Source organism: Macrotis lagotis, chromosome 1 (genome assembly GCF_037893015.1).
Source record: "Macrotis lagotis isolate mMagLag1 chromosome 1, bilby.v1.9.chrom.fasta, whole genome shotgun sequence".
In the NCBI taxonomy this organism is placed as follows: Eukaryota; Metazoa; Chordata; class Mammalia; order Peramelemorphia; family Peramelidae; genus Macrotis; species Macrotis lagotis.
Genome location: NC_133658.1, coordinates 871,361,314 through 871,387,593, shown reverse-complemented (window position 1 = coordinate 871,387,593; position 26,280 = coordinate 871,361,314). Strand labels below are relative to the sequence as shown.

General features: G+C 37.1%; 1 protein-coding gene across 8 annotated transcripts in view; it reads right to left on the bottom strand.

Moving 5' to 3' along the window:
• The window catches only part of EIF4G3 (eukaryotic translation initiation factor 4 gamma 3), a 252,487-nt gene that overhangs the window by 88,523 nt on the left and 137,684 nt on the right, over positions 1-26,280 (bottom strand). For 6 of the 8 annotated variants that reach the window (XM_074218211.1, XM_074218213.1, XM_074218212.1 and 3 more), the window contains one exon: positions 2,633-2,741. In XM_074218211.1, the coding sequence (XP_074074312.1) occupies positions 2,633-2,741 (109 nt within the window). The remainder of the gene's footprint in view (positions 1-2,632; positions 2,742-26,280) is intronic. The other 2 variants (XM_074218215.1, XM_074218218.1) reach the window with 1 other exon arrangement.

Genomic DNA, 26,280 nt, shown 5'->3' with positions numbered 1-26,280 from the left:
ATATTAGCCAAGGATCACCAAAGACCTAATTACATACCCTGGTGGTAAGCATTATGGATAAACTCATAAAGCTTCTGTTTTCCTTGCCTCTAAACTAACTGGCCTTAAAATTCACTTTAATTTATGGGTTTCATGGTAATGTTTCTAAAAATTGGCCCCTACCACTCATTTGATTGCAGTGGTAAAGTGGAAACATGGAAATCCTTGTCCTATTTACAACACAAAACACTGTTAGAACCATTAAGCTAAGTTGCAGGGCAATAACATTCTTGTTAGAAATTGTTAATTTCTAATTCAGTCTTGTGGCTGGTTATGTATGGCCTTGGGTCGCACCCATGTTGGGAACCACACACCAGAAAAAATCCTGCATGATCACTGGATGAAAAGGCATTGTGGATAAAAGAACTACAAACCAAGAGTGCTCTGCCTTCAAAATCCCAGGGAATTTAACAATTTAAGTAGAGCTTTTGCAAAAGGAATTTTCTTTGGTGGAGCTTGGTCAAAGCATAGCCAGGATTATTAAAAGTAAGAGGAACCAAGATGGTGTGGTCACTGTCTCATAGCTCAGGGAGTTGGGGGAGTAAAGAAACACCCCCAGGGTAGGCAGGAAGCTGCACTCCTGGTTGAACCCTATGACAAGTTTTAGCTCTGTTTTCTTTATACTTTTCTAATGAGCCCATACCCCGCAAAGTGTTCAGGTACTGCTTGGTCTTTGAAGGGCCTCAAACTCCCCATATTTTCTTCATCTAGGAGGTGTGAGGGTCTTCATAATGATGTCATATCACAATATGGGGAAGGAGAAAATCAAACAAAAAAAATCTATGTAAAATGGCTTCTTTTCTTCAAGGTATTCTGAAACATCCTTTTTCTTTTGACAGTTTATGATTCTAAAATGCTAATGTTTATTTTTGAATACAGTAACCAAAAGCATGAAGAAAAAACTGTTCAGTTTCTCCCACATCCTCTGAAAAATCTGGGTCTAAACTTGCAAAAAGGATTTTTATCCAAACATTAGCATCCTTCTTCACAAAACAACTGAACAAGGCTGTTTTGTCCTCAGAAAGATCAGGCTTGGCAACAGGATGGTGCAGAGATGATTTCTTATCTTGGTAAAGTTCAGGAGGAAACTTGAAAACAATTCTGCACTAGGGCTGTGGGTTAAGCCTGAGGATGACATCAAGTTTGGGGATGACTCCTAGAGATTTACTTTACATCCCAAACTCTGACTCTCTGGTTGTTTTTTGACACAGGAATTTTATGTCATTTGTGTGAGCCTTCAAACCAAAGTATTTGCAAATAGTAAGTTTATTTTCCCCTATAACATTTTTCCCAACTTTAATTTTTAGATTTTCAAGGTGCTTTAAAAAAAAAACCTATCAAACTTTGGTAAAAAACATAATTTAATGCATTTTAAATTGGCTCCAAACAAACATAACTCTTCTTTTTCTGCTCGGCATTGGTTATAGTAGTATAGGAAAGTCTAATTCTGGAGGAAGATGAACAGGGAGGGACTTTAGTCTATAGTTCTTTCTTCCATTAAAAAAATTTTAATTCTTAATTTCATGAAATCTCAAAAGAAATAACATTGGCAGAATGTAATGTTTCACATTTAAGCTACTCAATTCTTAAACACCAAGGCACACTAGACTTACAACTCAATAATCACAAATTATTATTGCACAATGCAACAGGAGTTTATTATAAATTCAACTTCTAGCAGGTTTATAATGTAACCCTTAACATTTGGTCCACTTTAACTTCTAAGACAATTAAAAATACTTAAAATAACAACAATATATTGAAATTTTATTCCCTCCCCCAAATCCTAGAATAATTCTAACTAACTTAAAGTAAAAAAAAGGCTTGAATAATTCAAAGAAGCTGATGTTCAAAACTTATTGCTATCTTTCTCTGGAATGCAGTCAGCAACACAGAAGTCATCATGCCACCTGTACTGCCTTAATCTTGTCCCAGGTCCCCAGTTTAGATAACCTGAAATCTGGTTGAGCAAAGTGAATAAGGAAGCCATGCTATCTCCCCGACACTGACATTCTCAGTGGGTTACAGACATTTGACTCTATTACCATTGAAGCTCATTCTACAATCAATCAATTTTTCCTTAGGAAAAAACAGAGCTCCCCCCCCTCCTTTTTTTAAAAACATTTTATAGAATAAGCAACTAGAATTATCTTATTATAAAAATGGCCAGGGGAATCCAATATTATTTCGAAAAGACAAGTGGCATTTTTTTAAAAATGAAAAAAAATTGCTCATGCAAAATGTTATCAACCTAGAGAAAGTATATACAGGGTTATGGTGAGAAAAATACTTTGTAAACCCTAAAGTGCTAAAGAAAGGGGAACTGTTCTGTTAGGGGACAATGAGATTTTAGGTAAAAATGGGAAAAGTTTTAAGTGGTCCTGACTCAAGTTTCCTCAAAAGCACCCTTTGCTAGCCAATGTCTGCCAACTCAGCTCTAGGCCTGGAGGCTGGAGACCTTCCTCACCCAGAAGTGTGGGGGCTGGAGGGAGCGGGAGGAAAGAGGAAGGGAGGGAAACATACTTAACAAGAAAGAGACAGAGAGAAGACTAAAGAACTCAAGAGAACAGGGAGAAAACAGCCATAAACAAACCTTGCTTCGGGTCGCTAGGCGCAGTGACAGGGGTGCCGGCAGCAAGATGAGTGTTCTCCACAGTCCCATAAACCACGGGGCTGTGCTCGGGGACCTGGCTGGACAGCTGCTGGGATTTGAAGTACAAAAAAGGGTGATAATGAGCGTGCGAACATAAAAACTAGCAACATGGAACGCAAGCAAGTAGGAGAGACAGAGTGGGAAGAAAGGTTAAAAAGAAAAAAAATAAAGCAAGGAAAAAAGGGAGTGACCAGTTGAATTAAAAGTACATGGGAAAGGCAAGAGGGGAGGAGGGGAAAAGGCAGCAGGAAAGGGGGGAGGGAGGAAGAGATGATTACTATTAACCACAGCAAAAGAAGATGGCGCAACAGTCACAAATACAATTCATCCTCTTGTGTTCCTTCTCAGAGCACGAGGAAGCCTCATGCTTGCAATCATTTTCAAAATCAAAGTGGAAGAAGGGCCAAAGTTTAATTATCTTCCCCCACCTAAATGATTCTCTGTTGGGTTGTTCACCTAAGGTACGTGAAAGGCTTCAGGTCCAAGGATGCAGGAAGGAGAGATGATAAATGATCATCTGGTCCAATTGAATCATTTTACATATGAGAAAACTGATTTTGGAGTTTATTTCTTTCTATCTTATCTGAAAAGGATTGTCTTCTTGTAGGCAGAGAAATTAGAAACAGACTTCAAGGGACCTTTCTGTTTGCGGCTGGGAAGAATTCTTTTCCTTCCCATCCAACTGGATTCGGTCCCACGCCTCCTCATCACTCATGGGGCTGGGAGCTGCAAGGTCCTTCCGAGATAACCTCCTCTAAACAATCTAAACACCAGGTCATATATGAACATGGAACAAAGATGAGACTGAAACCCAGATTCTCTGGCTGGAGACCTAGCTTCCTTTCTCCTGACTCAACGGTGTCTAATGATTAACTCCAGAAGTGGATAGTTGTTTGGTTATCACGTTTCCCACCCCGAGCTTGAGCTAAGACACCACCACCACCACCACCACCACCACCACCACCACCACCACCACCACCACCCATGCACATCTCAAAAGAAACAAGACTCATATGTGGCAGGCGGAGATTCTCTTTGGGCCGCACAAAAGCCATAAAGCAAAGCACAGGCTCTCTCCAGAGATCTAAGGTCAGCTTTTAGAGGGCTGAGGCTTTCCCTTTATAATTAACACAACACAATATGGAGGGAAGTATTCCCTTCTGAAACATCATTAGACTCAGGTTGTCGGTGGCAATGATAAACATTCCCTTCAAATCATAGCAGGTAGAAGAGAAAGAGGCCGAGCTTGAACTCTCACCTCTGACCTCTAGGGGTCATCTTTTAGGGCCCATTTCCTCACAGTATTTTTGACCTCTACATAGGCTTAATGTGCAGGCACTTGGATGGTTAAGTGCTTTGCAAACTTTATTCGAGGGTTCTCTTTATTATCTCCATTTTGAGCTAAAGAGCTGCCCAGGTGAAGGCCACTAGAACTGAGAACAAGATCTTTTGACTTGTGCTATGTAATTGGAATTCCTCTTTAAAAGCAGAAACAGGGTGTTATTTCTATCTCTCCTCTACCTATTGATTCTTGTTTCACGACAGCTCCAAACAAGTCCTTATTAATCTCTCAGTTATATAGATTATAGATAGGGGTCGCTGGGTGACATCACGGTGTATGAAGCACCAGGCCTGGCATCACGAAGCCCTGAGTTCAAGTCGGACTTTGTGACCCTGTGCAAGTCATTTCACCCTGTCTGCCTCAGTTTCCTCATTGGTAAAATGAACTGGAGAAGAAAATGGCAAACCACTCCGACATCTTTGTCAAGAAAACCCCAAAAATGGGTCATGAAGAGTTGGACAAGACTGAAGCAACTGAACAACAAGACATTATTTTTTAAAAATCTGTGCTACTAATTTCTATTTGAATTCCAGTTAAGTGACAGAACAAAGATATAATTATTATTAGTCTATTCTAAATCATTCATGTGAAGGAAAAAATCATCCTATGACTTGAGTTTTATACTGGGAAGGCTTCAGAGCTATAAATGAAAATACTGGCACAGTTCAGTGTCACTGGCTGAAAATAGCACTATAATAAAGGAGATACACTGTACAAATGAATGTCTTTTAGGTTGGCTTGGTTATATATGGACTCTAAATAAAAATATGATTAGTCTCATTTACTTAATGGGAAAAGATGCTCTAAATCATTCTAAATGATTGCAGAATTCAACATCTTAAAAAAATGGTAAATTGTACCCACAAAAGCCATAGAAAAATACTGTGCTCAAAGATAAGTTGGATAGCCAAAGTCATAACCAACCTACTCAAATCCATGACCCTAACATATCACGAAATTTTTTTAATCTAATATTAAACAGACTAACCTTTAAATGAAAATTTTTCCATAATCTTACTATATGTAAAGAGTGTCATGAACAAATGTCCATAAGAAATAGGTGAATTTAGGAATAAGGAAAGCTTGAAAAGAAAACAAGCTGGAAATGTCCATTTCTGAACATCAAGTTAACACCTTAAGAACAGCATAACAAATACGACCAGATAATAGAAAACCACTGAAAGAGGATAATCACCACATAGAGATTTCTCATGTAGGGTTTTTATGGGGAGATGATTATACAAGATTATACATTTTTTGCAATCCCTTTTATGTTTTACAGTCTTTCCTGAAAGAGGGTTGAAGCAAATCATGCAGGTATACTTAACTTTATATATCACATATATTGTGTTTAACATATTTAATTTTTTCCAATTATATATAAATATAGTTTTCAACATTCATCCTTCGATAAGCTTTGAGTTGCATTTTCCCACCACCCTCCCTTCTCTCCCACCCTCCCCATGGCAGCAAACAATCTGATATAGGTTGTACATGTACAATTGTGTTTAACATATTTCCGTATTAATCATGTTGTATCACATAAATTGTTGAAGTTTGCATAACCTGATTTCAGGGGAAAAGAGAAATTATTTTTCCACATACATAATTTTTATAAGTTCTATTTTAATTTTGGAATGATCCTTAATTGATCTTAAAAAAGACATATACAAAGTTCAAATCAGAATGATAAATACTATGTTTGTCAAGGAAAGATTGCACTTATTCTACTTGATCCCAGAAAGAAAAACTAGGAGGCCGTGATGGATGGAGGCTGTAAAGAGGCAGGAAAAGCCTCCAAGCAATGAGAGTTCTCCTAGGCCTGGGCTCTCCTCAGAGCCACGAGAGGTCTTCAACCCCCATCTGGACAGTCATCCATCAGACATGCTGGGTATGGGGTAGATCAGATGATGGAGGTCCTTCCAACGTTCAAATTCTCTGATTCTGCCTGGCAACAAAAAGACAACGGGATGGAAAGTCCAAGTCTGGGGTTCAAATCCAAATTCTCCTGCTTGTGGACATGTGGCAATGGGTCAATCACTTAGCTTCCTGGATTTTAGTGAAATGAGGGTCTGTATGTATAGTATTGTGAACCTCTGATTATGATTCCTGACATCTTAGCTTTAAATTCCTTCCTTTTTAGGATTGGAAATAAGTCAATATGGGTCACAGGAAACCTCTTATCCCCTTCCACCCCCAACCCAACCAATCACCAAGGTAAGGGACTACTAATAGTCATGGCACTCTGGATCCTTTATGGCAAGGCCAGTAGCATCCAGGCCCTACCAAATTAGAAATGTTTCATGTCAATAGCAAAGGCTCCCAAGCCTGGAAGTATTAAGGACCTGGCATAGAAACTTCGTAATTAGGAACTGGGAAAGACACTGTGGGAATCAGAGTTTCTGATAAGACTATATGACTATGTTACATTTACGCTGGAGATAGAAAACCTAGGGGAAATTTAATAACCATACTCAAATATTTTTATTGTTGTAATATGGAAAAGATTTTAAGAGTTGTTCTCTTGAGATCCAGAAGACAGTATTAGGAAACAAATAGGGAGAAGGAAAGAAGAACTGCAGAAGATTTCAGGACAATTAGAGGTATACAACAAAGGAACAGATTGTCATGCGGTAGAGCGCTCCCCATCACCAGAGGTATTCAAGTGAAAACCGTATGGTCATATATAGAGAGGATTCTTATAGAAGAACAAATTGGTTTAGATGGCTTCTTTGGTCCCTTGCTACTATTAGATCATATAAATCCATTATTCAGCATATAAAAATCCACCAGGGATAATTTTTCTTTTCTTTGCTTTTCTTTTCTTTTTTTTGCAAGGCAATGGGGTTAAGTGGCTTGCCCAAGGCCAAACAGCTAGGTAATTTGAACTCAGGTCTTCCTGACTCCAAGATCAGTACTCTATCCACTACATCAGCTAGCCACCCCTACCAGGGATAATTCTTGATTGTCACTGGCGTCCCTGTTAACTCCATGCTTTTGGTTCTGCAGGTTTTCCCGCAGGCTTTCCTTTCTATGACCATTACTGCCCCATCTGATCAGTTTCTCTCCTTTATCAAGGTGAAGCCTAGGGAAGTCTCCCTGTTCTCTTCCTCATCATAATTATTTTGGGAGGGAAGTGGCTTAGAAGTTGAGAATTCATTTAGTGGCTAATTATGATATAGAGTTACCTCTACATGGAGCAGAAACCACTAGGTTAGAGAAAGTTTGAAAAATTTTAAATGTAGACTTCACTGTCTGTCTCTGGTTTTTGCCTTTAAGGGCTGTTAAGGGATCCCTTGTACTTGTCTGTCTGTCTGTCTGTCTGTCTGTCTGTCTCTCTCTCTCTCTCTCTCTCTCTCTCTGTTTTGACAAGGCAATGGGGTTAAGAGGCTTGCCCAAGGTCACACAGCCAGGTAATTATCAAGTGTCTGAGGCCATATTTGAACTCAGGTCCTCCCAATTCCAGGACTGGTGTTCTATCCACTGCGCCATCTAGCTGCCTGTGAACTTGTCTCTTTGAGTAGTCATTTTCCAGAAACACTGGACCCAGAGCATGCAGGAAGCCCTCAATGTGTCAAAGATGAATTCCACCCCCCACCCCAGCTGACTTAATTTGTTCTTTGCACCCAACGTTGCATTCCCTGCATGTCCTTAGGACAGGTTCCAGCTAGTCTGGGCCAAGCTGAGAAAATACTTGGGTGACCACGATCCTTTGCAGATAAGCAGACCCTCATCTTCATAGTTTTACTTTACTGCATCTTTCCCCTCCCATGCTAAACCCCATCTACTTTCTTTCTTTTCTTTTTTTTAGTTTTTGCAAGGCAATGGGGTTAAGCGGCTTGCCCAAGGCCATCTTCTGCAGTTCTTCTTTCCTTCTCCCTATTTGTTTCCTAATACTGTCTTCTGGATCTCAAGAGAACAACTCTTAAGGTAATTGTTAAATGTCTGAGACCAGATTTGAACTCAGGTCCTCCTGACTCCAGGGCTGGTGCTCTATCCACTGCGCCACCTAGCTGCCCCATCCCCACCCACTTTCTACTCTTTTTGTTGTACTATCATTAATATGCAAACCTCTATAAGGCCAAACTTTCTGGGTTCCATATATATATAAAACATCATTCATTTCTCTTATAATAAACTTGATTTTCACTTATGTCTCATGACACTGGAGTTGGCTGTATACACATGGAAGGTCCATCTTACATAAGGAAAGTTTCATCACAAGGTTACCCTGGGATGACTTTTTTTTTTTGTACAAAAGTTATCCACTAAACAGACATAAATATTCAAGGGCCTCAGGTCAAAGCATCTTTGTTCTGCATCTTCAAATGACAGCAGCAGATTTAGATGGAAGGGCTAAGGACTGAAGGACTACCCCCAGGTCAGCTGGCTTGCCCAGAACCTCTTGGCTCCACTGGGCCTGCACAGTGGTGGGGTACAGAAGACTGAAGGGAAGAAATAGACCTCAATTGCCCAGCTGGAGATGGTGAAGCTGAGTCAGAATGTGCCCACCCCCCTCCCATGCATGCTTCAGCTTCATGGAGATTCTATCAGGATCATTACCTCAATATTATGAGGAATCCTTTTTACTTTGACAAAAGGTTGAAGAAACGTTATCCTAAGAGTTCAGACACAGTGTTTCAAGCACAATCATGGCCAAATAAAAATGCTTACTCAATGATATATTAGTGTACAGACTCAATGGAATAGCTCATGAAAATGATCCTCTGTTATCCAAGCCACAAGCATTTACTGAGCACTGATATGACAAGCACCAAATATACAAGGAAAATGAGAAGCATGGGTGTTGTGTTGAGGAAGAGACATAAGGCATGGGATTAAATAAAATTTCATTGTAACATTTAAGTATTTGCTCTATTCCCATAATCTACATTCTATTAAGCCATCACTGACGACTTGGCCTAAGAAAAGGCTTTACAAATATTACCTTATTTGATCCCCACAACAACCTTAAGATATGGATGCTTCCAATTACACACGAGGAAACTGAGACAGTTTAAGTGACTTGCTAGGGGGAACGATCTGAGGCTGGAACTAAACCCAGATCTTTCCAAAGATAAATATGTCAATCTAGCCACTGTGCTACCTACCTAGCTCCTTGTTTACCATTCAGCATTTATCTTCATTCATTCATTCATTCATTCATTCATTCATTCATTCATTCAGGGGACAACTAGATTAGAATAGTGCAGTGGATAAAGCACCAGCCCTGAAAGACCTGAGTTCAAATGTGACCACAGACACTTGATAATTACCTAGCTGTGTGACCTTGGGCAAATCACTTAATCCAGATTGTCTCTTATCTAGGGTCATCTCCAGATTTATATGTGGTCACTGGATCCAGGAGCCTCTGGAGGAGGTGAAGCTGGTGACTTAGAACAACCTCCCTCATTCAAATCCAATTCATGTGTTTGTCATGGCAGCATCTCCCTGTATTCATGGTCTTCTTCATAACTGAAGGACAAACATTATCATTCATTCCAAATAATGTTACTGCTGCATAGAGGGGATAGCATGTGAGCTCCTTTTAAATCATTTCATTGGATAAGCCATCTTAAAAATCAAGGCTTTTAAGTCTAGGTAAATCCACTGAAAGAGATGGAAACAATTATTTTCTATCTCTTCATTCCTATTCAACTACTGCAAAATTTTATACTACGGGCAGACTCAATGAAGAGTCAGTATTCATTAGAAATGCCTAAAAGCAAAGGGCTGAAGAATTCTATTAGAAGGGGGATGCAAAGGTCGTCTCCTCCAGGTCCTTAATGGATGGGAAGTCTCCTTGAGCCCTTTTTGATAATATATATATATGTAAATCTGAATTAAAAGTCTTGAACACCAGGGGTCAGAATAGAGCCTCTTGTACATTCTATAAGAACCAGACTTAGCCTCAAACACCTGGCACAATTTCTTTTGTTTTCATTTAAGAGGCCATACCTACAGTGTTCAAAAGGCTCAACTTGTTTTCCAACCAAAATCTGTACATGCTAGGGATTCAAAGTACTAAAGAGACAAATATTAAATAGCAGAAGCAGGTGCACACCAGTGGAGAGTCACACATTCAGGAAGTTAAAAAAATAACACAGTCTATTATTTCTTTAGAGTCCAGTCTTTTGTGAATGGGATTCTGTCTCCTCATTACCTATATCTGCTAATATCATTTCATGTTAGGCTACAAAATTCATTTCTGAAAGCCCAGCCATTTCTAAAAGCAATGCCAGTGGCAGAAAGATACACTCCCTTAGAGAACCAGAGCACATGCAAGCCCAGGCTCACCTTTAAGCATAATAGTAAGATTACTCACTACCCATTTGAGCAAGAATTAAATTCAGAATTTAAGGGCAATTTCTATTGTTAATACATGACATGGGTTAGATTCCTGGTCATTGCAACAAATGTGAGTGACACATCCATTTAACAGGGAGTGTTCACATCCTGAGTCTTAGGTCAGTGGTATGAGAAATGACCCTGACCTCCAGAAGCCATTTGCCTTGGAGGTTGTAGACCATACCTAGTGATTATAGGTCCCACAAGAGGCTCGGGGGTTCAGGGGCTCCCAGGATCATTAAACCCAAGGGGGCCACTGAGCATGGGTCCAGCCTGAGACTTAGGGTGTGAGAGGACAGCATAGGAAAAATTCAAGTCTAGTTCACTGGATTAGTGTGAAAGAGAGCAATCCCCACCCAGGCTTATGTCTAACAAGTTCCCCTGTGAAAATACCTCAAGCACTTGACCTGACCCATGTGTAGTCTTGTCTTCTGAACAGTGAAAGAAGGTTGATTATAATCACTTCTACAAAGGGGTAATGAATTACAGGAAAAATAGGCTAGAATGGAGTTTGGTTCAAGATACTCTGCATGGAAAGGTTTATTTGAAGATGACTTTGACAATGAAACAAAAAAGGTCAGTGAAGGGAACCAAGCCATATTTACAAAAATAAAGACCACATCTTAATGAACAAATAGCTAAGGAATATAAACAGTTTTTAGAGAAAGAAATTTGCTATATGAAAAAAGTGTTAAATTACTGATAAGATAAATGCAAACTAAAACAACTCTGTGGCATCATGTGACATCCATCAGATTAGCTAAAATGACAGGAAAAAAAATGATAGATACTGGAGAGGCTATGAGAAAAACAGATACATTAATGTACTATTGGAACTATGCAGATTCTTTGGCTCACCACTATCACTACTGGGTTTGTACTCCAAGGAAATTAAAGTAAAAGAATCCATATGAGCAAAATATCTATAGTAGCTCTTTTTTGTGGTGGCAAAGGAATTTGAGAGGTTGCCCATCAACTGGGGAGTGATTGAACAAGCTGTAGTATGGATAGTGATGGAATACTATTGTGCTATCTGTTTTGCAGATGAAGAAAACTGAGGCTAAGTGACATGCCCAGGGTACATTGTTAGTAACTATCCGAGGTCGAATTTGAATAGGTCTTTCTGACTATAGGTCCAATGCTCTACTGATTGTGCCATTTTGTTAATATAATATTAATTCAACTAAAAAGGTGTAGTGTTTCTAAGAATCTTTCAGGGCCAAAACTATTTTTGCAATAATACTCAAATGTTCTAATTGCCAATAGTGTAAATAATGATAAATAAAAGTTCTTTATGGAGCTGGTCTTCAATATTTTTAAGAAAGTAGAAGGTTCCTAGAGAAAAACCTATGAGAATAGCTAAAAGAGATAATTTAAATTTTTGAAGATTTATTCAATTATACCATACCAAGTCTTATTTAATTTCAAAAGTGACTTAGAACACACCTTTAGACCAAATGGTGATAAGTCTGGAAATTTACCTGCTTGTGTGGCTTCCAGTATTTCCACGAACATTTCTGGGTTAGGAGTTAGATGAAACAGCCTCCAGATTCTATTGTCACTCAACTTAAATATAATATTGCTGTAGAACTAAAAAGGCTACCCTAATTTCATTTTCTATTGTTTTATTAAGGTTTAATGATTTTACTATGTATTAATGATCATGTATTATTCTCCCTCAGTATAGGAACTTATATTTTCTCTAAATTCTGCTAGCTTTCTATACGTAACACAATGCATTACCAGTTAAGCCATCCTATCACTGTTTCCTCATGTATGCATTAATGACCACCAGGACAAACAACTTGACCCTGGCCTACTGTCTCTCTAACAACCAAGAAAACAATCCTAAATTAGTTCCCCTTTTCTGGGTGCTTTCCATTCACAATTTCAATGTGATCAGGAATCAGTAGCATATTCCCTCAGTCAATCACAGGTAAGGTCCTTGTTCTTTCTTGGAAAATGCCAACAGGAAAAGGATGTTAGTCAAGATGGAAAACCAGCTGGTTATTCTCTGATATAAACTGTGGCTAATGACTTGAGCTCTGACCAAAAAGACATGAAATACAATTTAGTTATGCCAGACTAATACCTGTTGACTTTTAGATTCTTTGTAAAACTATCAGAAAGCTCCTTTAAAAGATGTGGCCTACGTGGCCTACGCATAGCGGGGTGATCACTGAGTGTCTGAGCCTGGATTTGGACCCGGGTGCTCTTGGCTCAAGGGCCGGTGCTCTGTCTGCCACCCAGCCGCCCCTACTATTATCACTATTTTATTTTATCTTAGATCTTTTTTTCTTCTTTTTTTGGTTTTTGCAGGGCAGTGGGGTTGGAGTGGTTTGCATGTCACACAGTTGGGTGATTGTTGGGTGTACAGGGATGGATATGGGCTCGGGTGCTCCTGGTTCCAGGGCTGGTGCTCCGCCCACTGCGCCACCTGGCCATACCTGCAATTATTACTATTATTTTTTATTTAAATTTTAATTTTTTTCTCTCCCCTTTATCGCTCAAGCGAGTCTATATTTTTTTGGGGGGGTATTTTGTTTACTCTTAAACAAGAATATTTTATTAATGTATAAAAAATTATTTGCACAAAATGAGAATAAATATTAAATTAAAAAAAAGTTGTGGCCTGGGCTACTCGAGGAGTCTTGCTTCCCATGTATTGGCAAATACTAATTTTGCTAATAAATTAATTGGACTTGGAATTCTGTGCTTAAGTTTCTCTTAACTGCAGATTTTTACTTTGACACTACTTAATGCACAAACTCTTCTTGGGGCTTGCTCACATTTCTTCTCAGTCTTGCATGAAGAATGTTTTTCACTGATGAAGTGATAAATCAAGTGATCAACAATTATCTATTAAGATAGGCACTGAAGAAACAAATTAAATTCTGAGATTTACTCTCAAGGAGATGACAATAAGTAAGTGCAGCATATTCAGGAAAAACCCAAAATAAATAAAAAATGGGAAGGGCACTAGCAGTTGGAAGGATCAGAAGAGGCTTCATTTGGAATAATACCTGATCTGTGTTGTGATGAAAAGAGAGATTTGAAGAAGTAAAGTCACCGTTATCATGAAGGAAAGTCAAGAGTCAAGGCCTGGAGACGCAGGATGTATGTATGAAAGAGAACAAAGGTTATGGGTGGGTGGACATGAGAGAATTTGGAAGAATGCCTGTTGGGAAGCAAGGAAGCAATTGTTTTGGACATGCTGGGCTTGAATATCTCTGAGAGAGCTGTCTTCAAATATTTACTAGGCAGCCAGTGATGCAGGACTGAAACTTGAGACAGAGACTGAGACCAGACATGGCAATCTGGCAGTGGTGTACTTAAGAGTCAAGAAAAAAGCTGTGGGTTGATAAAGTCACCCCAGGAAAGATGATGGAAAGAAAAGAGGACTTAGGAAGCTTGGTAAATACATAAAGTTGGGAGAAGTGATCCAGATGGGGAACCAAAAAAGAAGACCAAGGAGGAGGAGTTTAATAATCAATCAATCAATCAACATTTTTAAAGCCCCAACCATTTGCCAGACACTGTGCTAAGACTGGATACAAAAGAGGAAAAGAGAGTCCCTACCCTCATGAAGTTCATAATCTAATGAGATCAGGAAAGAGCAGGATCATGAAAACTAAGGGAGGAAAGCATCCAAAGGAGGCTGCAGTTACCAGGATCAAAAGCAGCACAGGTAAACAAGGACAATGAACCTCAGGTTTGACATTGAAGAAATCATTGGTAACTCTAGAGAGTACCTCATCAGTTGGATGAGAGCATGAGACAGATTCAAGTCAAGGACTGAGGTTATAAAATAGATGCAACAAATGCAAATGGCTTTTTCAAGGTGTTTTGGTCAATGTGTCATTTTGTTTTAACTCTTACTTCTATGTTAGAGGAGACATTGCTGAGAAGATGGAAAGGTCATTAGAGAAGTGACAAAGTCAAATAGCAAGAGGATGTGAATAAACAGGCTTTTGTTTTAAATGACAAGGTAGATAAAGATGGTAAAACGTACAGCCCGCATCAATGTAAAAAAGCAATTTTAATGTAGAATATTTAAGTTTTCATTCAAATGGATGACAAGCAGTTACCCAGTTTATGTAATATGATGCAAGTACAAAGAAATCGACTGAATCAGAATTATAGTATATATTTAATAGGAAATTATAATGTTTATCATCCTATGTGTGAATTAATAGTAGTATATCATCAACAATTGTTTTTTTCCAATTAACCTCAGGAGATGCCTCAATCACTACCAAGGTAACAGTACTGTGTGGATAGTCAAGTAAAATTCTCGCTTATACTTCAATTTCCAAAGGAATTCCTGCAGGCACTAAACCAGGAACATTAATCTTTTAACGTTTTTTTCCGTTAACTCAACAGAAATCTCTCTTCTTTCCCTTCCATCTATACCCCTTGGTTATAACAAATTGCAACAAATATGCAAAGTGAAGCAAACCAATTCCTCAATTGGCCCTAACTAAAAAAATATTGTTTTATATCCTGAATGCATCATCTCTCTGAGATGGATAGGATGTGTCATCATCAATTCTACTGGATCAATCAAATTGTCAAATACACCCCCTTATGCAGTCCTCTGACATTGCCAGGCTTTCATCACCTCACACCCGCACTACTGTCATAACCTCTTGGGGGAGCCAGAGGGAAGGAAAGGGGGAAATCTGCTAGCCTCAAATCTCTCCCTCTCATTCATTTTCCAATCAGTCATTAAAGTAATTTTTCTAAAGCTCAGATCATTCCATGTCACCTCTCTTAATTAAGAAACTCCAGTGGCTTCCTATTGTCTCTAGAAACAATTAGAAAATTCTCTGCTTGACATTCAAAGCCCTTCATAACCTAACCTCTTCATCCTCCTATCTTTTTGATTCTTTTATCTTACACCCAGACAAATCTTTTTGATCCAATGACACTGTCCTCCTGGCTGTTCCACAAACAAGACATTCTCTCTCACCTCTAGGTATTTTCTCTGGCTGTTTCCCATGACTGGGATGCCCTCCTTCCTCCTCTCCTCATACTGTCTTCCCTGGCTTCCATTAAGTCCCAATTAAAACTTCACCTTGTTCAAGAAGACTTCCCAACGCCTCCTTGATCCCAGGGTCTTCCCTCTTTTGTTTTCCAGTTATCTTATACATAGCTTGCTTTGTATGTGTTTGCTGGCATATTATCTCATCTCACTTTGCTTCAGTTCATGTAAGTCTTACTGTTTTTAAAATGACCTTTTATATCTAGGCTATATTTCACTGGGAGCTTCTGCTGGCATAGGGTTTGAGGTATTAGTCTAAATCTAATTTCTATACTAGTATCTAATTTTTCCAGCAATTTTTGATCATAGAGAGTCCTTAGGGATCTTTGTATTTATTTAACACCACTAGACTGTTGGACTTGTTTGAAACCTGCCAGTTATGTCTCCTTAATTACAACCTTTTTCATTACTTTGAGATTCTTGACATCATATGAATTTTGTTATTTTTTCTAATTCTAATTCTATAAAGTAATCCTTTTATTCATCTGATTGTATATACACACACATACACACATACATACATACACACACACCATAGAATAAGTAAATTTAATTTAGGTCGTACTGACATTTTAATTATGATGTCTCAATATAGTCATAAGGAATTAATAGTTCAATTATTTGTCTGAATTTCTGCAAACAAGGGTTTGTAGTTTAATATAGTTCTTATGTGTATTTGGGTATGCAGATTCCTAAGTATTTCATACATGCTTTAGTTATATTAAACCATCCCTATTTCTTTTTAAAATATTTTCCAATTACATTTAAAATTTAATTTTTAACATTCACATTTTTCAAGTTCCAGATTCTCTCCCTCCTTCCTCAAGCAATTCAATGTGCAGCCATGCAAAACCTTTCCATATTAGTCATGTCGTGAAAGAAACCACTGACAAAAAATAATCAAGAAAAATAAAATAAATAAAATAAAAAATAAAATAAAATAAAATAAAATAAAATAAAATTTTTAATGCTTCAATCAGCATTCAGACTCCAATTCATTTTCTGGAGGTGGAGGGCAGTTTTCTTTACCAATCTTTTTGAATTGTCTTGGATTTTTGTATTGCTAAGAATAGCTAAGCCAATTCACAACTGATCATTATACAATATTGCTGTTACTGTGTACGATATTAACCTGGTTCTGCTCATTTCATTTAAGTTCAGAGAAGTCTTTCTTAGCTTTCCAATTGCAATTTTTGGCATTCCCCAACTGATGGTATCCACAAAAAAGAGCTGCTAAAAATTTTTGTACATATAAGTCCTTTTCCCTTTTCTTTGATCTCTTTAGAATACAGACCTAGTAGAAAGACTGCAGGGTCAAAGGGTATGATGTTGTATAGTCTTTTGGGCAAAGTGCTAAATTGTTTTCCAGAATGGCTGGATCACAAATATACCAACAGTGCTTTAGTATATCAATTTTTCCAAACATTTGTCATTTTCCTTTTTTTGCACATCAGTCAATCTAACATGTGAAATCGTACTTCAGAGTTGTTCTAATTTACATTTTCTTAATCAATCCTGAAAGCATTTTCTTACGTGGCTATAGTAGGCATAGGCTTCACCTAAAAACTGCCTGTTTACAACCCTTACTTTATCAACTGGAGAATGACTTATATTCTTATAAATTTAACTCATTTCTCTATATAATATATATGAGTTCTTTTTCAGAGGAACTTATAAAATTTTTTTTTCAGTTATGATAAACTGTTCTCCCCATCTTATTTTTCCACTTATGCAACTGTCTCCCCTTCCTTTCATTCTGTCCCTTCAAGTGTTTTGTTTCTGACTATTGCCCTTCCCCAATCTACACTCCCTTCTATAAGCCACCTTCCGCTTCTCTTATTGCTTCCTCCTACCACTTCCTTGTAGAATAGATTTCTATACCTGAACATGTATGTTATTCCTTCCAATGAGAGAAAGATGTAAATAATGTTTCTTCCTTTCCACTGTAAAAGTTCTTTTGTGCCTCTTCTTTGTGAGATAACTTATTCCTTTCCACCTCTTTTCTTCTCCCTCTTTATCATTCCATATATTTTTTGAAAAATCATCTGATCACAGTCAAATCACACTGAGGCCCTCTATGTATATACTCCTTCTAACTGCCCTAATGATAAGAACACTCTTAGGATTTATAAGAAGTAGCATCTTCCCTTCTAGGAATATAAACAGTTGAACCTAATTGTATTCTTTATGATTTCTCTTTACCTTTTTATGCTGCTCTTGAGTTCTGTCCATGAAAGTCAAGTTTTCTATTCAGCTCTGGTCTTTTCTTATCCGGAATACTCAAAAGTATTCCATTTCGTTAAATATCCAATTTTTTTTTTCCTTTGAAGGATTATTTTCAGTTTTGCTGTCTAGTGATACTTGGTTATAACCTTAGCTCATTTGGCCTCTAAAATATCACATTCAAAAGCCTGCCACTACATTAAGGTGGAAGCTGCTAAATTTTGAGTGATCCTAACTGTGACCGCACCACATTTGAATTGTTTCTTTCTAACTGCTTGCAATATTTTTTCTCCTTGATCTGTAACTGTTAGAATTTGGCTGTACTTCCCTGGAGTTTTCATTTGGGGATTTCTTCCCATATTGAATTGCTTCTATTTCTATTTTGCCCTCTGGTTCTAGTTCTAGGCTATCAGAGCAGTTTTCCTTAATATTATTTTTTAAAAGATGATTTCCAGGTTCTTTCTTTCTTTGTGGCTTTCAGATAATTCTTTTTATTTATTATGTTTTGTTTTGGTTTTTTTTTTTTTTTGCAAGGCAATGGGGTTAAGTGGCTTGCCCAAGGCCACACAGCTAGGTAATTGTTAAGTGTCTGAGCCCGAATTGGAACTCAGGTAATCCTGACTCCAGGGCCAGTGCTCTATCCACTGCGCCACCTAGCCGCCCCCAGATAATTAATTCTTAAATAATCTTTCTTGGATCTATTTTCCAGGTGAATTATTTATTTCCCAAAAGGCTACTTCATATTTTCTTCCATTGTTTCATTCTTTTGACTTTGTTTTATGGTTTCTTGTTGTCTCACAGAATTAGTTTCCTCCTGTCCAAATCTAATTTTTACAGAATTATTTTCTTCAGTGAAAATTTGTAACTCCTTTTCCATTTGGTCAATTTGACTTTTAAAAATGGTTTTCACTTTAGTAAATTTTTGTACCTCTTTTTCCATTTGACCAATTAGGTTTTTTAAGGTGCTATTTTCTTCAGTATATTTTTCTGCTTCCTTTATTAAGTTGCTGATGCTCTTCCATGATTTCTAACATCCCTGTCTATCTTCTCTGAGTTTTTCTTCTACCTGTCTAGCTTTTTTTTTTTTTTTTGGCAAGGCAATGGAGTTAAATGCCTTACCCAAGGCCACATTTGAACTCAGGGTTGCCTGACTCCAGGACCGGGGCTCCATCCACTATGCCACCTAGCTGCCCCTAAAAACTTTCTCGAGTTCTTCCAGGAATTATTTTCTGTACCTGAAACCAATTCACATTTTTCTTTGAGGATTTAGATGGAGCTGTTTTGACCGTCATCTTCTTCCCAGTTTGTAGTTTGAGGTTCCCTATTACCACAGTAATTTCCAATGGCAGTTTCTTTTGTTGTTGTTGTTCTCCAACCTGTTTCCTGACTCTTTATTGCTAAAGCTGGGTTCTGCTCCAGGGTGGAAGGAGCACTGTCCCAAGCTACAGATGTTCATGCTGCTGTTTTCAGAACTAGTTCCCTTATTCCGAGAGAGTGTGAGCTAAGTAGCAGTGGGATGAGGGCCCTCCTGTCCTGAGCTCTGTCTGAAAGTGAGCCCGAGGCTACTTTCTCTCCCTAAAACTGGGACAGTGGTTCTTCCTCCCCTTGGCCACATCCTCTACCAATCCATTCTTCTTCCTTGCTCCAAGGCACTAGGCTTCAGTACCTTTGGGCAATGCTTTAAAATCTTGCACACAATGCCAGCAAAGGTTCCCTTGTAATCTCCTTCTAACTAATTGTTTGAAATCCCTTTAACTCTGCTGGCTTGCTGGGGTGTTGCTTGTCCTGAATCATGTTCCACTCTCATCAGCTAAAACATACTTTTCAAGTTCAATCTTTTCAGTTGTCTTATGATGGAAAATTGTGCCACCCCATCCTTTGGTTGTTTCTGCCACTCCCAGATTCATTTTGATATGTTATTTTAAAATTTGTTTTTTTTTCCTTTGGGAATTCATTTATGGTTAATTCAGTTTCTTCCTCTGAGATTTGATTATTTTAACTATTTCATATTTAGGTGGTCTATATTTTTGTAAATATCCATTTATTTCATTTAAGTTGTTGGTTTTAATTGACATAGGTAAAACAGTTTCTAATAACATTCTTTACTTCTTCATTTGTTTTGAATTCTTCCTTTTTATTTTTGATACTAGCAATTTGGTTCTTTGAATCATTGATGGAAGTATATGTTAGAGGCAAACAAGTCTATTAAACAATGTAACCTTTCTTTCATTAGATAACCAAGAGGTTGAATGCTATAAAGAGTATGTTGGATTTGGAGTGAAAATACCTGGGTTGTAGTTTTGGTTCCAAGACTTGCTATCTTGGGACAAAATCAACCAAATTTCATTTTCCACATATGTAAAATGGCTAAAATACTCACACTTTTATGTACAGGGTATATGAAATGTTGTGTAATAATATATTTTGAAGTTTAATATAGCTAAATTTTGCTTTCTACTTTTTACTGTTTAACTTAAAGTTTTAAAATGAACTAAGATTTTTGGGACACCCTGTATACTGACATATGGGTCGGGTCATGGATGTAAAATTATTCTGAAGAAATTTATTCAAAACTATGACATTACAGGTCATTAGATGGAACAATGATTAGAGTACTGGATATGGAGTCAAGGAATTCAAATTAGGCCACAATTAACTTACCAGTTGAGTGACCCTGGTCAAGTCACTTCACCTGTCTGTCTCAGTTTCTTCATAGGTGAAATGTGAATAATAACAGCAATTCCCTCCTAGGGTTGTGATGAGGATCAAAGGGTCATAATTGCTAAGAGTGTTCTAAGTTTGAGGGTGTCATATCCATCCAAGCTATTCTTATTAGCACTTACTCAATGTAAGCTATTATCATTATCACTGAGGAGTTTAGGTGATTTTAATGAGGAATGCATTTTTTGAAAATATATGTAAAATCTTTTTTTAATAGGGTTTACTTGATCTAACCAAGTCAGAGGCAATCCACCTTCAGCCTAGAAAGTGACTTAACTAAATTCTCCCCAGCTTTGCATTGTTTTAAATTGAAAACAAAGCAAAAAAGTCTTTCCAAGGGAAGATAGGTTTTTATAACAATCTGCCCCAAAGGACTATACATCAGAAAGTACAATTAGGAAATCTTATCTTTGTAACTAAAGCTTTGAGAAACTTATGACTAATCAAGAATGATCATCAATTAAATTTATTTTTAAATTCTTTTTTATTTATTTAAGGCAATGGGGTTAAGTGACTTGCCCAAGGTCACACAGCAAGGCAATTATTAAGTGCCTGAGGCCGCATTTGAACTCAGGTCCTCCTGACTCCAGGGACGGTGCTCTATCCACTGCACCAACTAGCTACCCTTCATCAATTAAATTTAAAAGAAATACAAGTAATATTAAATTTGGTTCAAGAGGGAGCATTGGTAGTAAAAAATGTTTCAAATGTGCTGTCAAAGGATCTGGGTTCCTGTGTTTGCTGCTAATTATACTACCTAAATCATCTTTAATAATTCACCTGCCATCTATGGGACAAATGGGAATGTTGAACCCAATCACTTCCTATGCCCCTTCAAGCACTAGATCCTATGCACAAACAGACACACTCAGAAAGCCTTAAGGTAAATCTATACACTCTGAATTCTAAAGGGATTTACTGGTTCATACATGTATCTAGTTCACTTGATAATTAAAATAAAAGTTCATTAGACCCAGTAGGTTTCTCCTGCCTATTTCAAGAGATGTGTATGGCTAAATGTACTAACAAGTGCTTGCTGACTCAATATTAAATACAGCAAAGTGAAGAGAATGCTAGAATTAGAATTAGGAAGACCCAGAACCAGCTCATCTATTTTGAAGTAGTCCCTGTCATTCTCTCCTCCCAGCATTGCTGTGGGGCTTAAATTAATAATAGATACGAAGGGCTCTGTAACTCAAAGTGGTAGGGGGGGAGTGGAGAGGCAGTGGTGATTAAAAGAACTGTTACAATTTTCCAAAGATCAACCAATCTGGTCTCACTTCCATGCTTAGCATAGGATCAAGATGCATACAAATATATGCAAGTATGGACTCATCATAATCACATAGTTGTCAATCTAAAGTTATACTGCTATCTATATAACAAACACTGTTTATTTCTTTGGTCTGGATATGGTTGGATTCACCTTTAGAAAGATCTGCATTGTTCCATCCAGGTACCCAGCATTTGTTAAGAATCTACTATTATGTGCTCACGTGCAAGCTCTCCAAGTTTCGGTCAATGTGGACTATATCATCTAAAAAAAAAAAAAAAGAGCACCAGCTCTTACCCATTTTTGTATCTTAGACCCCTCTGTAAGCCAGTCTGGTAAAGGCTGTGGACCACTTCTCAGAGTCATGCTTTTAAATGCATGTAAGAAAATTAATAGGGATAAAAAGAAAACCAATTATATTGAAATACATTCCACAAAATGTTTTTTAGAATTAAATTTATGGAAGCAAGTTAAGAATCCTTTGTCCACAAGATTTTCTCTTTGGGATGGTGTGCTTGACATTAGTGCTCCATGTCCAGTTTGAAGATGATTAGGGATTTGGAGAACAAAACTTTCCACTCAATTGTGTTCTTTGGGGAAATGGAAAGTCCAGGTCAAGTGGAGCAAGAGATCGTGTGGGGCAGGCCTGAGGACTTCTGGAGTCCCAGGGACTGGCCTGGCTCTGCAGCTCAGTTCAGACGCTTCGTGGAAGCACTTGGTATTTCCTGGAAACAACCTTCTCATCTCTAAAATGGGAATAATAAATACTTTTCCCCCCTTCGACTCTGACTGAGTTACCTATATAACACTTGATAGTTTGCCATGGGCTTTTATGATGTAATTTGATCTTCACAGTCACCTATGACACAGGGGCTCCTGTTCCTGAGAAACACATTAAATGACTTTTCCCAGGATTAATCAGCTAGTAAAATATGAAGCAGGATCCAAACTCAGCACTCCCTGAAATTCCAGTCCACAGAATTATCCACTGCACCTGTCCCAAAATGCCACACAGAATGAGATAAAGTCAACAAGGTAAAACAAAAGTGTCATCTACACCTAAGGCTCACAAGGCCACAGGAGCATCCACTTAGTTGGAAGGGTCTTAGAAGTCACTAAATTCAGCTTCTTCCCCCTTCAAATGAAATAATGAGGTCCTAGACAAGTGAATGTATGTAGGTGTTCTCTGGGTTATGCTGGGTTATGCTGGGAGGGAGCAGCAGGCTGGGAGCTGAACACTCTTCATCTTGGGTTTTTCTTCCTCATGGTGCTTCCTCAACAATTCTTAAAGGCTCAATACAGAATAAAGGATGGGTTGCAAATTAATGTGATCCTAAGACCTTGGCTTGTAAGAGTCTAGAATTATGCAATAAAACACTAATTATGTAGTAGATGAGCAATAAATATTCCATTTGGAAGGGAAAAATTGTTCACGATGATGTAAAAATAATTTTCATTTTAGAAGATCAGATAAAATAAGTAGAAATGTTTAATGTAAATAAATGAAGACAGAGAATATGATTGTGGTTTTCAAAAATGTAGGGTTTATTCCATGAGAGGCTAAAGATTTATTTTCTGCTTAAATAAAGCTAATATACCAAAGGGTATAAACGTCAAAAAATTAGAATTCAGCTCAATCCATTAAAGTTAAATATCCATTAGAGCTGTCTAATAATGGAACAAGCTATATTATGTAAACTAATTCATTCCAACTTTTTGAGGAAGCAATTCTACATCATTGTTTGTAATACAAGGGTAATTCTATCTACAACTCCTCCAACCTCAACTATTCTTCTATTATTTTTTTTAATTTGTAGGAAGGGAAGACTCACTTGTTTTTATTTACATTTTATAGTGGGATATTTCTTCTCCAAACAAGGGATAAACGAGATATGTAATTTTGATGTGAAACTGAAATGTCTTATCATGAACAAAATCGATGCAGCTTTCAGCTTGGAAATAAAAAGAAGAGAAATGTGGAAAGAATTTCATCAAATACCTCTGATAAAAATGTGATAGAAAACAAACACAGCAGTAGACAATTACCCAAGGTCAGGTAGTCTCTGCCCTCTGAGCAGTTAGTCTCAAACCCTCAGAGAACCTCTCAGAATCCCTGGCATTGGTAAAAGATGGAACATCAGAGAAAGACCAGCTGCCAAAGGGGATGCAAACCTCTGGCCCACTACCACCCAGGCCGGAACCCCTCCTCACAGGTAGCAGATCAGCTTCCACTTCAGTCTGCCTGTGTTTCTAGCCTTCACAATTATGTATTTGTAGCCCCAATACAAATTGCTTTGTATCTAGTAAGTAAATTCTTAACAAATGCTTTTGACCTTTATTCATTCACATTCCAAATGCATCCTTCAACATGAAGCTGATCAAAGGATAAGGACAAAACCAGGCTTGAGGGGCTCAATGCTTGTGGGTTACTGACAAATAATGCACCTTCTCCAAAGTTCAATTCAGTAATTCCCTAGAGAAATATGAATTCAAATAATCTCACGCCCAGCAAAACTTGGTAAAGAGAATGGAAATGGCAATAGTGAATATTTTGGATAAATAAACCCCCAATAAGCAGAAAAGAGAAAATAATGAAAATTAGAAGAGAAATAGGCCGATTGGAAATCAAAAAGATCATAGAAATAATAAAGAAAACTAAAAACCTGGTTCTTTGGGAAAAAAAGTAATACATTCAATAAGCTTTTTTTGCCATCTGATTTTTTAAAAGGGCAGAAAATCAAATTAAAAACAGCAAGTAAGATGAAATCACAACATACCAGAAATAAAAAAAATTATCAGAATCTGCTCTATCTATAGTTATATGTTAACAGAACCAATAACAGAAAAGGAATAGCTTCAAATATAAAACACTCAAACTTTAGAGCCTTTAAACAATCTAATAAAAAAAATGGACAAAAAATTTAATTACTATAAAGAAACTAACAAAGAAAAAGCCCCTGGTCCTATTGGAGTCCCAGAAGAAGTACACTGATCTTTTAAAGAGCAATTAGTAGCAACATAACATTAATTATTCTCAAACTTTGACAAAGAAAGAAAATCAACAAAAACTCTTAAAAACTCCTTTTATGAGAACAGTGTGGTCTTAATATCTGAACCTAAAGAACTATGCATCCATGTATTAAATGAATATAATTGTTTTTTACTAAAATATTGCCAGACTAAAGCAATTCTAAGAACTTATATACATTAGGACTAAGTTGGATTTCTACCAGGGATGTAACAATAGTTAGTTAACATTTGAAAACAAGCAACATAAGTAACCAATACTAAAAACATGCAAAGTCAAAATTCTCATCTCAATAGATCCAGAAAAAGTCTTTGACAAAATACAACAGTCATATACACCAAAATCCCTGCAAAACAGAGGCAGAGAGGAACTGTCTTATCTAAAACCAAAGCAAAACATCAGGTGCAAAGGAGATAAACTAGATAAAGAATAAATCAAAGAAATCCACTCTCTCTGTCGTTAATTTGAAAAACTTCTAGAAATACTAGTAATAGCAGTAGGTCAATCAAAGGACACTAAAGGTATACAGATAGATAACAGAAATATAATTATTCTTATTTTCTAAAGACAATACTTAGACAATCTAAGAAAATCAAGGATGCTGAGACAATTAAGTGCTTTGCTAAAGTTTCAGGCTACATAATAAAGTTTAAAATCAACAATAATAGAAAAGGAAATCTGATTCAAAATTACTATAAAATGCAAAAAATACTTAGGGGTTAAGGAAATACACTTTGAATTTGAACTCAACATTTTAAAAATGAAGATTAAAATTGCTTTTACATGTAATTAGGGAAAATAAAATACTAAGAATGTAACAATTCAGATTAAAAAATACTCCTTTAAGAAATAAAGAACAAGTTGTTGGAGGGTTGGAGAAATATTCAACTATCATGGTTGGGCTGTGTAAGAATGACAATATTAAAGTAAGTTTACAATTTTAATGCTATACCAATCAAACTATCCAGGGCATACTTTTCAAAAGTTGGAAAAATAAAATTCATTTGGAGAAACAAAAAATCTGGAATATCAAAGGAAATTTTAAAAAGGAAGCAAAGAGGAACAGCACTTTCAGACCTCAAACTATATTAAAAAGTAGCATTCAACAAACTCATTTTTCTTTTTGAAAAGAGGTAGATTAAATCAAACAAAACAAATGAGACAGAATAAGAAAGAAAGGAATCAATAATCCAGAATTTAATAAACTAGAAAACATGAATTATACAGGAGAGTCCTCCAGTTAATAAAAACTGGTGGGAAAACTAGAAAGCAGTCTGGCAAGAAACTGGGGGGTTGAATCGACATCTTAAGCAACATTCCTCCAAAAATGCAAATGAATATATTAACTTTAATATTAAAGATCGTATCATTAAAAAAAGAATCAGATCATGTACCTTTGCTAAATCTGGGTAAGAGATATCTTTTAATTAAAGGATAGTGACCAAAAACAACAACAACAGCAACAAAGGACAGTGACAATTACAAGATAAAATAATTAAAAGTTTGCGCACAAACAAAATTAATGCACCTAGAATAAAAGTAGCTAAATGGGAAAAAAAAATCTTTTCAAAATGTTTTTTCTGATAAACTTTTGGTATTTATAATCAAT